Source organism: Pinus tabuliformis, chromosome 4_1, assembly GCF_031772625.1.
Source record: "Pinus tabuliformis cultivar Carrire ecotype Pingquan chromosome 4_1, CPIR1, whole genome shotgun sequence".
Taxonomy (NCBI): Eukaryota; Viridiplantae; Streptophyta; class Pinopsida; order Pinales; family Pinaceae; genus Pinus; species Pinus tabuliformis.
The window spans coordinates 751,648,547-751,663,922 of NC_142303.1; the positions used below are offsets into that span (position 1 = coordinate 751,648,547).

The 15,376-nt window shown below is 36.4% G+C and overlaps 1 protein-coding gene across 1 annotated transcript; it reads left to right on the plus strand.

Moving 5' to 3' along the window:
- Window positions 1-2,801: 2,801 nt before the first annotated feature.
- LOC149178334 (ABC transporter G family member 29-like) lies at window positions 2,802-8,974 on the plus strand. The gene is made up of 11 exons (XM_089422053.1): window positions 2,802-3,356; window positions 3,512-3,802; window positions 4,333-4,416; window positions 4,516-4,649; window positions 4,757-4,984; window positions 5,309-5,480; window positions 5,754-5,953; window positions 7,576-7,685; window positions 8,108-8,293; window positions 8,418-8,620; window positions 8,795-8,974. The coding sequence occupies exons 1-11, from the start codon at window positions 3,153-3,155 to the stop codon at window positions 8,972-8,974; spliced, it is 1,992 nt and encodes a 663-aa protein (XP_089278179.1). The 5' UTR covers window positions 2,802-3,152.
- Window positions 8,975-15,376: the final 6,402 nt, after the last annotated feature.

The following is a 15,376-nucleotide window of genomic DNA, read 5'->3' on the forward strand; positions in this document are numbered from 1 at the left end:
ACAGCCGTATTACAAGTAGATGAACTATGATGATCGAATTTGTCAATTGCCAGTATGTCTGTTTAAGTGAACACAGATTATGTCCTACATATTGTGTCCAAGTGAGTTAAATGACACACAATTGACAGGTTCTATAAAAATACAGAAGACAATATACACAAATATATTACCCAAATATACGAGTTACACCTGCAAGGTCCATGGAACTAATAGTCCTACTTAATTGAATGCAATGCATTTCTCAGCTATGCTATAAGAAAACAAAAAATTACGAACTTTGGATTATTATATTTCTCAACACCGAACCATGGTGAGAATATAGCTGCAGTCTATTTATACAGTTGACAATCATATCTTAAGCAGTTGAATTGTGATGATTGAATTTGTGAATGGATGGTGTCCCCAGGTTGTTTTCTAAATAATGTGTTGTAGTGAGTTAAACTAGTGCAAATCTATTTTAATTTCATTAAAGATCTATTAAGTTATTAAATACTGCAAATCTATATTAATTTCAGATTTATTAAGTATTGACAAGGGTCAAAAAGAAATTGAGGTATTAAGTAGTGCAGATTCATATTAATTTCAGATCTATTAAGTATTGAGAGAGGTCAAAAAGAAATTGAGATACAAATCTCTAGGCATCTAAAAATCTTGAATTAACGATTAATCATGCTGGTGTGTGTAATATTAATGCTTATTGTTTTTCCTTTAATTTTCTTTTCTATATTATGAATTTTATTTGTTTCTTTATTTTGATTGGTAAGGGTGGATGTTACACAGAGTTGGGTTGATATTTTATTTGTATTTTTAAATATTATATTAGATCAATATATAATATATCTCATGTCAGCCATTGTCAGCATTCTGAGAAAGAAAAGAAAAAGTCAAGTCAGCCTTACATATAAATGCTATGCGTCTTTATCATACTGGGCAGTAAAATGCACCTTGCTTCTGACCCAAACTCAGAAACAATACAAAATTTATATTACAACACATATATGGTATCCCTGCAAGGTCTGTTTTGGAGATATAGTCCTACTTAAATGATTTGCTGAGGACAAACATTATGGAAGGCAGAGAAAAGGTTGGAGGAGTGTGACTGCGCAGGTAGACATAGGTTACCGTCTAAACACTCTTGCATTGAGTTGAATCACTGGATGTAAGCCCTGCCCATATAGAAACAAGAAGTCAGGACTAAGTGGTTTACAATAAATTAATGAACTTCATAATAATAACCGAGGAAATCTTATGTGGATTAATAATTAACTACTTTGTTTTATTCCATTTAAAGTAGGCATAAGCTAGAAAGCGAACCCACCTCCAAAGGCTCCAATAAGAAGTGCTTCTACCCGGTCCAGAGACTTCTTGTTGCATGATCTGCAATATGCTCTCTTTGTTGACTCATATACTAAATAATAAGATGTACTGTAGGGAACCATACCAATTATAGTGGATACAAGGCCTACATATAAAGCTCCTGGACCTTCTTCCTGTGATATTTTCCTTAGAGCGTGCCTAATGCTATGATACACTCCAGGATGCATAGTGAAACGGTCCTGATTTGCAAGATAAGAAAGAAATTACCTTTACTGAGTTGACTCACAGATTGCCAAAGAAATTCCTGCTTGAGTATGCAATATATCTAGAAATGTGACTTGGATCCTTAGTAGAATATCTATTTCAAGCACCTTTCTAGAAAGTTGTATAAAAACATTACTAGTTACAGAAGCAAAAAAACTCCCTGCAAGACCTCCAAAGGATAACAAGACAATGTGCCAGCGACACCTGCAACAACACCATTTATAGCAACTGGGGAAATCCAGGATACTGCAAATCTAGAGTCCGCCCAACAATTTGAATTCGGGGACATCCATTCTTCTCCCAGTGGTCTTGGACAGATGTTAAAAATCATTTTGTAGATTCAAATGTGCAAAGCTCAATTGCTTGGGTAGGAACTATCCGAAGTAGATTAATGCCATTGCCAGCCCACAGCCCTTTCCAGCCTTGTTCTTTCATCACTGCTTTTTCTCATAGTAATGATAAAATTCAACTATTTTTATTCATTGTAATGTACGGTTCAAAATGCTGTTATGAAAACTATATGACAAAATACACATAAAAATTGTTACAGATGTATAGTAAAGGACTGGAATAAAAATTGAATACACATAAAAATTGTTACAGATGTATAGTAAAGGACTGGAATTTCCCTTTAGATTCAATTTATTGTTTTTATTCAATAATTATTTACTGGATGCATATAAAAATAAAAAACAATGTTTAATCCTTAATTTTTAAACAAAAAATTAATAAATTTAATTAGATTGAACATTTGCAAGGCACTTGTTTAGAAAATCCAATTCTCTTAGGTTTGGGCATATGCAAATTCAGAATGCTTATGACTGAATGTTGTGACTAGAGGAAAGCTTGCTTGTTGGATTCTCAGGCATATCCCTTACAAAGAAATAAGTCATGTTTTGCTGCAGAAATACCGTCTTTACTTGAAGAGACTGAACGGTTCGATTCCGGCACCATATCTAGTGGCTTCGTTCTAGAAAGGAAGATCTTTTAGAAGCCCATCAATATCAATGTTTAGAACAATTTTCACTGCCCACTCTGAAGGGCAATGCATTTGGACACCTAGGTAAAACCTGATAATCATGTGTGTAAAGCAATGCTTACTGAACAACACCCTGCAAATATTTAATGATGCTTACTTTCCCAAACAATCCCAACTACAATAGCATTCTTTCTTTTTTTGCAGCTGCTGTTGATGAAACATGGTGGTCAAATTATATATGGCGGTCCACTAGGTCGCCATTCAATCCATGTCATAGAGTACTTCCAGGTATATGATTAATGTTTGCTAATGCAGCATATGTTATTAAGGCATCTTACAGTTTATTCAAGTCTCATTGAATCTAGCAACTTGAAATGTCCTGGACAGGCTATTGAAGGTGTGACAAAGATTACTGATAAATGTAACCCTGCAACATGGATGCTAGAAATCAGATCTAGAGCTGCTGAGGAGCGCCTTGAGATAGATTTTGCTGAAATTTATAAGAAGTCTCCTCTTTTCCAGTAAGTCTAGATCAAACGCTCTTATAATGCCCATAACAGATTTCAAAGAAATATGAATATCATATTCATGGATGTGCTATGGAAGAAAAACGGGAGGTTATATTGAGGGGGATATACATATCTTTGGTTTTCCAAAGGTACAGGAGACATTTGCCAGGGTTTCAGATTATTGCAAGCAAAATGATATTCACTTTCCTCAGATAACAGTACGAGAATCAGTAGTGTTCTCTGCTTACTTGCGCCTTTCACCAGAAATAGATACCAAGAGAAAGCAGGTAAATATTTATGGTGATTTTAATCTTAAAAATATACTCTTGATGCAACAAAAATGTTGAGAGACGCTTATGAACCACCTGTGGACTTTAATATAGTTTCTTTCTTTCATTCTTAATATTGGGTTTCCTAAGATTGAGATTGTTCTATTTAACAGATGTTTGTGGATGAAGTGCTGGAGCTTGTAGAGCTTGATAGCTTGAGAGACACATTGGTGGGTCTTCCTGGTGTGAGTGGTCTATCAATTGAGCAACGGAAGAGACTAACCATTGCTGTAGAACTTGTTGCAAATCCTTCAATCATATTCATGGATGAGCCGACATCTGGTCTGGATGCCAGAGCTGCAGCTATCGCGATGCGTATAGTTACGAATACAGTGGACACAGGCCGAATTGTAGTCTGTACTATCCATCAGCCAAGTATAGATATTTTTGAAGGATTTGATGAGGTAAGATACATCTCTAACTCCTTACAGGTTGTTAATATAGCCAAATCTGAAATTGCGATCAGACACCCACAAAAAAATATGAAAGCATGCATGAGACCACATGTCATGGAAGGAAAAATATTTTTCACTAGAAATCCAAACCACTGACAATAATCATAGGGGGCCAATTGGTAGTGATGTATCTAGAGTTCAGAGAGCTATATTTAAATTTCAAATCCAAGGCCATGGAGTAAAATATTTAATATCAAAGGTCTTTAGCAAAATGGCTAGTTTTGAAAAGGTTATTTGTAGGAAGAAGTAGATGGTTCTATAAATTTCTAGAAAGGAAGATCTTTTAGAAGCCCACCAATATCAATGTTTAAAACAATTTTCACTGCCCACTCTGAAGGGCAATGCATTTGGACACCTAGGTAAAACTTGATAATCATGTGTGTAAAGCAATGCTTTTTGAACAACACCTTGCAAATATTTAATGATGCTTACTTTCCCAAACAATCCCAACTACAATAGCATTCTTTCTTTTTTTGCAGCTGCTGTTGATGAAACAAGGTGGTCAAATTATATATGGCGGTCCACTAGGTCGCCATTCAATCCATGTCATAGAGTACTTCCAGGTATATGATTAATGTTTGCTAATGCAGCATATGTTATTAAGGCATCTTACAGTTTATTCAAGTCTCATTGAATATAGCAACTAGAAATGTCCTGGACAGGCTATTGAAGGTGTGACAAAGATTACTGATAAATGTAACCCTGCAACATGGATGCTAGAAATCAGCTTTAGAGCTGCTGAGGAGTTCCTTGAGATAGATTTCTCTGAAATTTATAAGAAGTCTCCTCTTTTCCAGTAAGTCCAGATCAAACGCTCTTATAATGCCCATAACAGATTTCAAAGAAATATGAATATCATATTAGATCAATTATTTGAGTGATATGGTGTTATCTTTTTTGCAGGTATCATATAGAGCTAGTTAAAGAATTATCCACACAAGTTCAAGGTGCCACGGATCTTTACTTTCCAACCAAGTTTGCCCAATCTACATGGGCCCAATTTACTGCTTGTCTGTGGAAGAAGCACTGGACATATTGGCGAAGCACAAATTACAATTTAGCCCGTTTGTTCTTCACATTTATATCGACACTCTTTTTTGGCACCATCTACTGGCAGTGTGGAATGAAAATGTAAGTACGACAAACATTTGCTTAGCAATGATAATAAATAGAAAGTTTATATGGCTTATAATTTTAGTATTATATATCCATGATCCACAGATGTTCCAAACAATATATCAGGGGTGATGCCAAAATTGAAGCATTGCAACTTGATGGAGGAATTTTGGGTTAAGACCTTTTAATGTAAAAATCCTTTTAAATATTAAAAAGAACAAATTCATGACCAGAATCACAAAATTGGCAGAAAATATTTCTTGCCATTATTTTCTTGCCATGGGACCCGATAATTTTAAAAACAATAAGTATTAACTGTTTTGTTTGCATCTGTTGCAGAGAAACTAAAAACGACTTGTTAAAGGTCAGGGGGGCTTTGTATGGTGCAACTTTATTTCTGGGAGTCACTAATTCCTCTTTAGTGCAATCCATAGTGGCTGTGGAGCGAACTGTCTTTTATAGAGAAAAGGCAGCTAGAATGTACTCTGCTTTACCCTATGCTCTATCACAGGCAAGCTTAGTGACTATAAACCTTCTCAACCAAACTTTAAAATGATTTTCTACCTTCTTTAGCCCACACACACACACACATATATATATATATATATATATATGATAGCCTACAACTAAAACTTCACCTATTTTTCATTCTAATAATAAATATTTCAATTAGGAAAATACATTATATTTGATAAATTATAATAGATACTGACATTGCATTACCACATTAGATTGAAATATACCAATATGTTATCTAAATTGCACAATATGCTGTTTGTTTTAGATTGTAATTGAGATTCCCTACATACTTATTCAGACAGCCATGTATGGATTTCTCACCTACACCATGATAGGATTTCAGTGGTCTGCACTGAAATTTTTCTGGTATATATTCACCATGTTCTTCACCTTTCTCTATTTTACATATTATGGAATGCTGGCTGTCGCAGTCACTCCAAGTTACCAAGTTGCTGCTGTTGAATGGTGAACTCAAAGACCACAAACATGGCATATCAAAAGATAACTAGATCTAATAATTCAGTAACATGAATATAGTGGACAACACACAGTAGTTTGAAACAACAGTTAATATTTTCTTATCCACACAATATAAAAGTTACACCGCGTAGTTTGAAACAACAGTTAATATTTTCTTATCCACATAATATAAAAGTTACACCGCTGTCGTGAAGGGATTACAATGGCTTCTCAAAAGCCTGAGGCACCCTCTCAGTAGATTCACTCTACTCATTCTAGCTAACTACAATGCTCTCCCAACTTGACTTGACAAGAAAGGAAACAGAAATTACAAAAATATCTCTCTGTCAAAGGAATCATTAGCCAATATAACAAATAATTTCTTTTGTTGTTATGTCTAAGTTAGCACTCCTGCAAAATAAAATAAAATTAATGTGTCTTTTTGAACTTCTTAATTTAACATCATCGATCATATGCATAGAAGTTGCGCAGGGGATCTGTAGGTTCAGAACATAGAAGGGAAAGTTTGAACCAGTGTTACCAGGATCGTGGCTTGAACCTGCCATTTTCCCAACTTGTCTGAGTCAAACTTGGTTGTTGACAGAGAGTTTGATTTTCCAACTTGTAACTTGTTTGTTGACAGAGTTTGACTGTCAACACGAGTTTGACCTCTGAGCATGAGTATGACTTAGTTGACTGAATCAAACTTGTGTAATAAAAGCCCTCATCCATCCCAATTTAGGTTATTTTTACCTCTGCTGCGTTCATTGCTCCTCTACTGAGTGATTAATTTCTGTGAAACAGACTGAAGGGAGGTCATGTTGTCGCACTCACCATTGCTTATATATTTTCATCAAAATATATGTGTGTATATCTTTATATTTTTGTTCTACTCTCCAATTTTGTCCCGAATTTTTTCCTTATCCTTGCCCAAAACTTGGCCTCCCCGAATTTTCCTTGATTATGCATCTGGTAACGCTTGGACGGAGCTGTGCTAAACGCCATCTCTTTCTTTAAACTGTTAGAAGCCCCCCCAAATGCCCTGTTTCTTTCTGTATCCATGTATACCACTAGGCTATATGTGTTGTCTGTGTTGGTGAAGTGATAAAATGGAATTTAAATGCCCTACTAGGCTACATGTACTGTGCTGTCAAATTGGCCCCATGAAACTTGAAATCATGATAACTGATTTGGAATTGTGATTTTTTATCTGCTAACACTAGAGTGCTGGGACACACTCATGATCAAGCTATGTACACCAGACTTCTTAATAAATGAATAAACTGTGGTCTAATTGTTAGCAGGTCTCATTTGTCTAACTGTAGTTACTAGTCATCAAAAGCACAGAAAAAGATTTAGAGCTAATGCTAAATGTGTATCAGCAGGGTTTTGCTTGGTAGAGTTTCTTTGACTACTGGACAGGGCACCATCTATGCTGATTCTTGTATTGTAGAATCTTCTTGACAAACAGTTTCCCTTGAAACCTGAGATGGCCTTCTAACTCAACTCATATGTCTTTGACCTGGGAGGGAGGTATAATTTTATGGTACCTAGTAACATCATACTCCAACTCCACATCGCCTGGAGTCATCTTTCTTTTTCGGGTCTGGAAAAATATTGTCCCACAGTTTAGGCGTTCCAAGCATCTTGCTAGCCCCTTGCAGATTTCCTCCCTCTTCCCAGTTTTTCTGGATGGACGACGAGGGTAGTAACCAACTGCTCGCTGAAATACCAGCTGGTAACCCCAAGGTATTTAATGAGATTTGCTCCCGTGAAGGGCCACCCACCCCTTGGGATATAAAATCGTGTTATTTGTTGTTGTTATTGATATGGATGAATAGTTTATGTCCTAGACTTCCTTTTGTTCCTCATATCCTGAATAATAATCAATCTAGATGGTATCGTATGTGCTGCTTCAAAAAGAGAGATTTACAGAATATATATCTTGTCGAACAAGTCATAAATGACTTCTGGTTATTCACAATTGAAGTTGGGTGGTTGTTTAATCCACAATCCAATCTATTAATTTTCTAGTATGCCTTCCCTTTCCTACTTCTTGCTACCATGGATCGTCGAAATCAGTGTATTGCTTGCTTGCTTTTACATTTGAGAATTGTAACCCACTACGGACTAAACTTACACAATTAATTTCCTTTGCAGAACTTGAAAAGCACATACCTGATGCACATGTTTTGATTTCTATGCCTTTCCACCCGGCCTATGTGACAGCAGAGAGGATCAAGAAGGCAAAGAACTTAAAGCTTCTTTTGACAGTTGGTATTGGTTCTAATCACATTGATCTAAATGCTGCAGCAGCCGCTGTTGTGACTGTCACAGAAGTTACAGGTACTATTTCTGAAATTATACCGCTTGTCACTAGCCTATTCACGCTATGGACATTTTGATATGAACAAGTTTCTGCAATGATTCTTCATAATTTAGCTGACACCTTCTTCAACAATTTTTACAGCAAGTAATGTGGTGTCCGTGGCAGAAGATGAGCTAATGCGCATTCTCATATTGATGCGAAACTTTGTGCCTGGATATAAGCAAATAGTTGAGGGTGATTGGAAAGTGGCAGCAATTTCTTACAGGTCATATGATCTAGAAGGGAAAACTATTGGTACTATTGGTGCAGGGCGTATTGGCAAAGAACTACTTAAGCGCTTGAAGGTATTCATTCTTAGGATCTAGTACTACTTCATGATGTTGTCATGATGTTACAAACTTCTTTTCAAAAATCAGTGCTCCATAATGCTTATGCATGCATGTTGTTTGTTTCAAAATTTCAATTTAATAATAATAAACATTACATGATGTTGAATTGGATTGCGTTCCTTTGTACAGCCCTTCAATTGTAAGCTTCTTTACCACAACCGTCTTTCTATTGGACCCGAATTGGAAAAGGAAACTGGAGCAACATTGGAGACAAATCTTGACGAAATGCTACCTAAATGTGATGTACTTGTCATTAATATGCCTCTTTCTGACAAAACTAGGTGTGCCTTATCACAATTTCATAAATAATCTCTCCCATTATTCACTCAGACATCAATAGCACCTATATATTTTATACAACTTGTGAACAAAAACCTAATTATTGTTTCTCTTTCCCTTTCCTTTTGGTTACAATAGGGGAATGTTTAACAAGGAAGGTGTTCTCTACCAAGCCTAGCTTCTCTCTCAGAATCTTAACATCCCCTTTGCAAAGGGTTTCATTAGAATGACAATAACCCGCATTTAAAGCATTTATCCACCCCTCTCCTAATTAGAAATACAATTTTGGGTTCTCTACTAATTTTCTCCACACCCATTTAATCTAACAATGGACATAGAGCATGTATATTTATACCTGTGTGTTGGAAATACCATTTTATACTTTAATGTTTATTATTTTTGTTCTATTATTATTACTTTGAATTTCTTCTTAACAAGTGGTTGTGTTTCTTTTGGTTTTAGTGAAAGTATGGGCTCCAATGTTGGCTCTCTTATTATGGAGTATAATTCATCTTTCAGAATTTTATTAAAGTAGGTTAGTCAATTGCTTAAAATATTAAATTTATTTCAAAAAGTTTTTGTTACTTTATAGGTTAGACACTGGCTTGAAATATTAAACTTATTTCAAAATGTTTTTGTTATTTTATAGATAAGGCGTAGATTTCTTGGCTATATGACGAAAATAATGAAGGGAAAATACATGTTAATATGTTACTTGTGCTCTTTGACTGAAAAATACACGGTGAGAGAAAAATGCATATTATGCTAATTGAGGAATGTTTTTCGCTTGTCGAACTTATAGTATTGAATTTAACACACTAACACTTTACAACAATGAACTAACAATATTCATGATGAAAATAGCAATATGGAAGATTTATCTGCATAATGAAAAAGGCAATATGGAAGATTCCGATCACGTTCCAAGGCATTTCTTAAAATGTGGATGTGACAAAAGGTTGTTGTGGAAGTTGTTGTTTGTATATGGGAAATTTCTTGATCATTGTGTATAATCCTAATGTTGATATATATGTCTACTAAGTGCTTCCAGTTAATGGGGCATTGATTTGAGCGTTCAATATATTTTTATTCTTTATCAAGGTATTCTTTTGTTGTATTTGTATTTTTCAATTTATGCCTTACGGCGTTTCCTTTGCAACATCTAGTGCAAATGCTAGTATAATTCATGAATAATGGAAGAGATACATAATCGACCTAATCTAACAAATGCCCCTTTATTTGTTGGATGTCATTATCGATAATTGTATCAATAGCAATGTTTTGTATTTCTATGATTTCATTATTTAAAATGTGGTTGTATAATTTGCTACCAGGCATGACAATGGGATTCGTTCGTGAATGTTTGATTTTAAGTGGTTAAAGGTTAAATATGTGCTTTGGTTGACCGAATTCCAATTTGATATTATTGTTTCTCAATTTGAAATTTTATTGCTCAAATAATCTTTCTGAAATTAATGATTTCTTAAGTTCAATTTTTTTATTATTATCATAATTACAGGAAGCTAGAATTGCTTCATGTGCATTCAAACTTTGTGTTTGGTCTGCTAATGCAATTGACATGAGTGAGATTTCATTTTTTCCATGGGTAGAGTGCGTAAGAAGTGGTTATTTATGTTAATGCAGTTGTTGTAATTTGTGGTATGTTACTAGTTTTATTCGTTAGATGTGACTATCTATGATTGATATTGGTAGTAATGTATTATATTTTTATAGTTTTATAATTATTTTTTCTCAAAGACTCTAACAATAGATTGTTGATTATTATTAGTTTAATATTGACTAAAACAATTTATAATATTGTTTTTCAAATATTTGATTGGACTATAAATTTAACATTTTATTGTAGCTTTTCTTCTATATATATAATTGTCTCATATTTTTCTGCTTTAATTTTTGGATGCGGTTGCAATATTTATGCCATTAATCTTATATATTTCTGGAGTGATTTTTAATTGTTAAGTTTCCTAGGAAAATCAACCAAAATTAGAATCTTTGAAAATTTAAGCAAGTATTTGCATAAAAAATGGATAGTAACAAGATGTTAAATATACTTACAAGGAGTTATTGCATGCCATTATTTATGTGTTCTTTAACACTTTAATAAGTAGGAGTAAAAATGTAAATATGCAGAGTTACTAGTGGTTACTACCCACCATAATTTATACGACTCCTTGAACCTTAGTTGGAAATTTATTTTTCCATTTCATATATCAATTTGCAATTTTTATGAAAGTATAATTTTAACTTAAGTGGCAACAACTATGCTTCCTTGGCGATCTAATGCATTTTTCTCCGTGAAAAGAGAAACTGATATTTTCATGGCCACATTTTACTGGCTATCCCATAACTCACCTAACTACATGCGAATAATTGTAGGTTAGAGTAGGGTTATTCTTATCCATTAGATCAAGAACATGCATGTTGAGCATTGGTAGGAGGGACGACATTAATTCCCAAGGGGTGTACCTTTTGATCCTTAATTGTTGATGGACCCCTTTGAGTTTGACACCTCACTCCACGAGGCCTTCATCCAAACCACATTGGATGGTGAGTCACAGCATCATGCAAACTTGGATATGACTAGGAATGTGGCACACTCCCCTCGGCTGACGACCCTAGGTGACAGAAGTGACATGTGGGCAGATGTTAGAAACCAGTTTCAAAATAATTTGGAGGAGGGGAAAAAAGGTGGCAGAAGGCGGGGTGGCAAAAAACATCGTGCCATCAAGAGTAACACACCTACACCAATACTATCTTTCAGCCATGACGTTCTCCTTGATAGAGTAACTAGTCTCCAGAAGTGGGCTCTGGTGGGTAAGTGGTATTTTGCTAAGATAGAAGAAGCAGTGATGAGGCAATCACTAGCTACAAAATGGAAAACCTTGCTAGGATATGTCCCCACGGTGGTAAGACTAATGGGAGGCTATTACAGCTTCCACTTTCTAAGCGAGGAGGATCTTCGAAAAATCATAGCTTTGCCATGGGTTAAGGGTCGAGGATTTTTGGCTATGTATGCCTGGTATGTGGGCTTCAATCATTTGAAGCAAACACCTAAAAACAAGCTTATTTGGGTTAAATTGCCTGGATTACCTTCAGAATTATGGACAAAGGAGGTGTTTACTGATATCAGAAATGCCATTGGTAAATTCATATATGTCAACCCACGTTATCTGGGGGCCAGGGATAAAAGGATTGCATGGGTCCTAATTGAAAAGGATTTCGGCAAGGCCTTTTCGAATCATATTGAGTTAAGATGGGAGGAAATTAATCTCAGATAGTGCCTCGTTTTCTCAGGAATACCATTTAGGTGCCTCAATTTCCATCAAACAGGACACTTAATGGCAAACTGTCCTAAAGGAAGAGGCGGGGGTGGGCTTCGTGTGTGCATAAAGGGACACATCAGCGCTATCAGAAGGAGAATAAGTCGGACTACTTTTCCCCGCGTCATGGATTTTCCACGAAGCAGGGTGGAAACACAACTAGTTCAAGTAACTCCATTCACACAAACCAAGTTTTTTTTGAGCCGTAACCCCACTTTATAAAACATGTTTCTTTTCCTATTCATGTTCACATCGCCCCCTCGTCGTTAGAACATTCCAGTGCTCATATTGCTTTCGATTCACCATGTCAAGAACATCATCAGCTCCTTTCCACCCCGGCTCTGCCTCAGCTATCAGTATTGTCACAGCACACCCACGTTGACATTCCATCTACCTCTTATGCCGCGTATACACAAGCTCAAAGGCTCCCATCATCGACTACACAACCAAACTCTCCCATAGCGAGGCATCCCACACAAAAGTCTCTATTTTCATCACCTAACGACTCTGTAGATAGCGCCCTCAACTTATTACTACAAAGGAAGACCCTCAACCTTAAATCTCTCACCATTCATAAGCCACAATATTCCGAGTTCCCTGTAATTAGCCCTTCCTCTGCTGGGAATATAACTGTTAGGCATACCAATAGCAGAGGTAGCAGACATTTTAGAGGATGCCCGTGTCAAACTCACACAACCTTGACTAATTCGCAATCCCTCATAGATATTCCCATTCTTCACCTATCTCTCCTAGGGCACTTAGAGCATGCATACCCTCTAATAGGCTTAAATGCATTCTATCCTCTCCTTAAATATCATGGGTTTTGGGGCCCTTCCAAAATTCTTCGCCCTAAAAGAGATTTTCCTCTCATCTCGTTCTAATATTATTCTCATTCAATAATCAATGCACTCTGCATCACAAACTGTTGATTACTTTTGGAGGATGTTTCCAATATGGTACATTGTGGCTACTGATGCTACATGTAGGTCTGGGGGTTTACCATCTTTTTGGGACCCCCGATGGGCAAATCTAAAGGCCTTTTCCTCTCCGGCGAGCATTTTCCTAGTTGGAAGCATCAAAGGCATCCCGGGAAGGACGCACATATTTAATGTATACACTCCTTACAAGGAACGAGAGTGTTTCTTGGATATAGTGGAGGCATCTCGGATCCTTCACTAAGCTTCACTTATTTTGGCAGGGGATCTTAACTGTACCACAAGGATCGAAGAGTTGTGGGGGAAATCAAGGATGGTGGATAAGATGGTACAAAAGCTTAGAGACATTATTTTTGTTCATAATTTAGTTGATATTTTCCCACCAAAAAATGCTCCCACCTGGGACAATGGAATAAGTGGTATTAATTATATAGCAAAGAGACTTGACCGATTTATCATACAAGAAAATACGGTGGAAAAGATGGGGGATGTAAGATCCCACATTACTGAAAAATACATATCGGATCACTGCCCAGTCACACTCATTTGGTGCAATGTTGATATCAGAGTTGGCTTGCCGTTTAAGTTTAATAGAGTTTTGCTCAATTACAAAGGTTTTGAATCTCTTATCCGAACACACTGGTTGGAAGGAAGGGATATAGAGGATGGCCTTACTCTCACAGAAAGGTTTATAAACAGGCTTTGAAACCTCAAAGAAGTGGTAAAAAGATGGGAGAGGAAGAATAAGGCAAGTTTGAGACAGGAGCTGATAGTAATAGAGGAGGCATTAAAGCCACTACATAGTCTAATGGCCACCCATTCCCTGTCTACCGAAGTAAGGGAACATATTCATGCCCTCGAATTGAAAAATAAGAAGATCCTCCAAGTAAGGGAGATGACATGGCGCTTGAAGAGAAGAGCTACTTGGATCTGTGAAGGGGACAAAAATTCTAAGTTTTTCCATTGATTTTGCAATCATATAAGGAAACTAAACACAATTTGGCAGATAGCAGATGATGAAGGGAATTTCTTTAATAAAAAATCAGAAATCACTGCCCTGGTGGAATCATATTTTCAACAAGCATATAAAAGAATGGATTTGGAGGAAGCAGATTCATAGGTATGGGCAGTAAATTAATATCCTACAATGTTTAATGAGGAGCACAACCTGGAGTTGTTTAAGGTGATTAAGGTGGAGGAATTAATCCGGGCCATGAAATTGATGAAGGGGGACAAAAGCTCGGGCCCAGATGGATGGACTGTGGAATTCATTTTCCACTTCATTGACATCTTTTAGGAGAACCTTATAAAGATGATAGAAGAGTCTAGAACTAAGAGAACCGTACATCCTCATCTAAATTCTACCTATATCACTCTTATTCCAAAGAAGACAGAGGTTGCCACCTTTGCTGATTATTGCCCAATTTCCCTATGCAATCTTACTTACAAGATTATATCCAAGATAATAGCCATCAGGATCAAGGCTTCTTTATCAAAATTCATTTCTTTGGAGCAATATGGCTTTCTAAACAATAGAATAATCCATGATGCAGTGGCAGTTGCTCAAGAATGCATGCACACTATCAAGACAAAAAAGATGAATGTGGCAGTTATGAAGGTGGACCTCAAAAAGGCCTATGACTATTTAGACTGGGGTTATCTGAGACTGGTCCTCCATAAAATAGGCATAAGAACAAATATGGCAGAATGGATTATGGGATGTTGATCCAGGTGGATATTGGTGGCCACCCGCTAATTCCACTTGGATCCCCTCTAGTGCTTCTTTTAGTTTTTTTCAGTTTCCTTAATTATAGCACAATTTACTATTTTTAGCAGTTTTTCGGGTCCTAAACTTCCAAAGCCGTTTTGAGGCCCTAAACAACGTTTTTTGGGAAATCTACTGCCAACGATTGTCCCTCAAAAAATCGTCTTTTTCATCGTAGTCCTCGGAGAAATCTTTCCAACGGGCTATCATGCGCGTCAAATGGAGATAATACGACCGATTCGCGACCCCGGGAAGTTGATGTACCAACTTACCCAAAAACGGGGCCCACAATTTGGCGTTTCATCTTCTAGGGTTAGGTTTTGGAATGTGAAGGGTTTTCCATTGTTTCCCAACAATAAATAGGTCTTCAAGCCTCATTGTAACATAGTTT

Excerpts from the sequence above, each read along its gene's own strand:
- LOC149178334 (XM_089422053.1), top strand. The coding sequence starts at position 3,153 with ATGTGCTATGGAAGAAAAACGGGAGGTTATATTGAGGGGGATATACAT. Across the intron at positions 5,954-7,575 it reads CAAGTTGCTGCTGTTGAATG|TTTAGGCGTTCCAAGCATCT; the intron begins GTGAACTCAAAG and ends ATTGTCCCACAG. Across the intron at positions 8,621-8,794 it reads AACTACTTAAGCGCTTGAAG|CCCTTCAATTGTAAGCTTCT; the intron begins GTATTCATTCTT and ends TCCTTTGTACAG.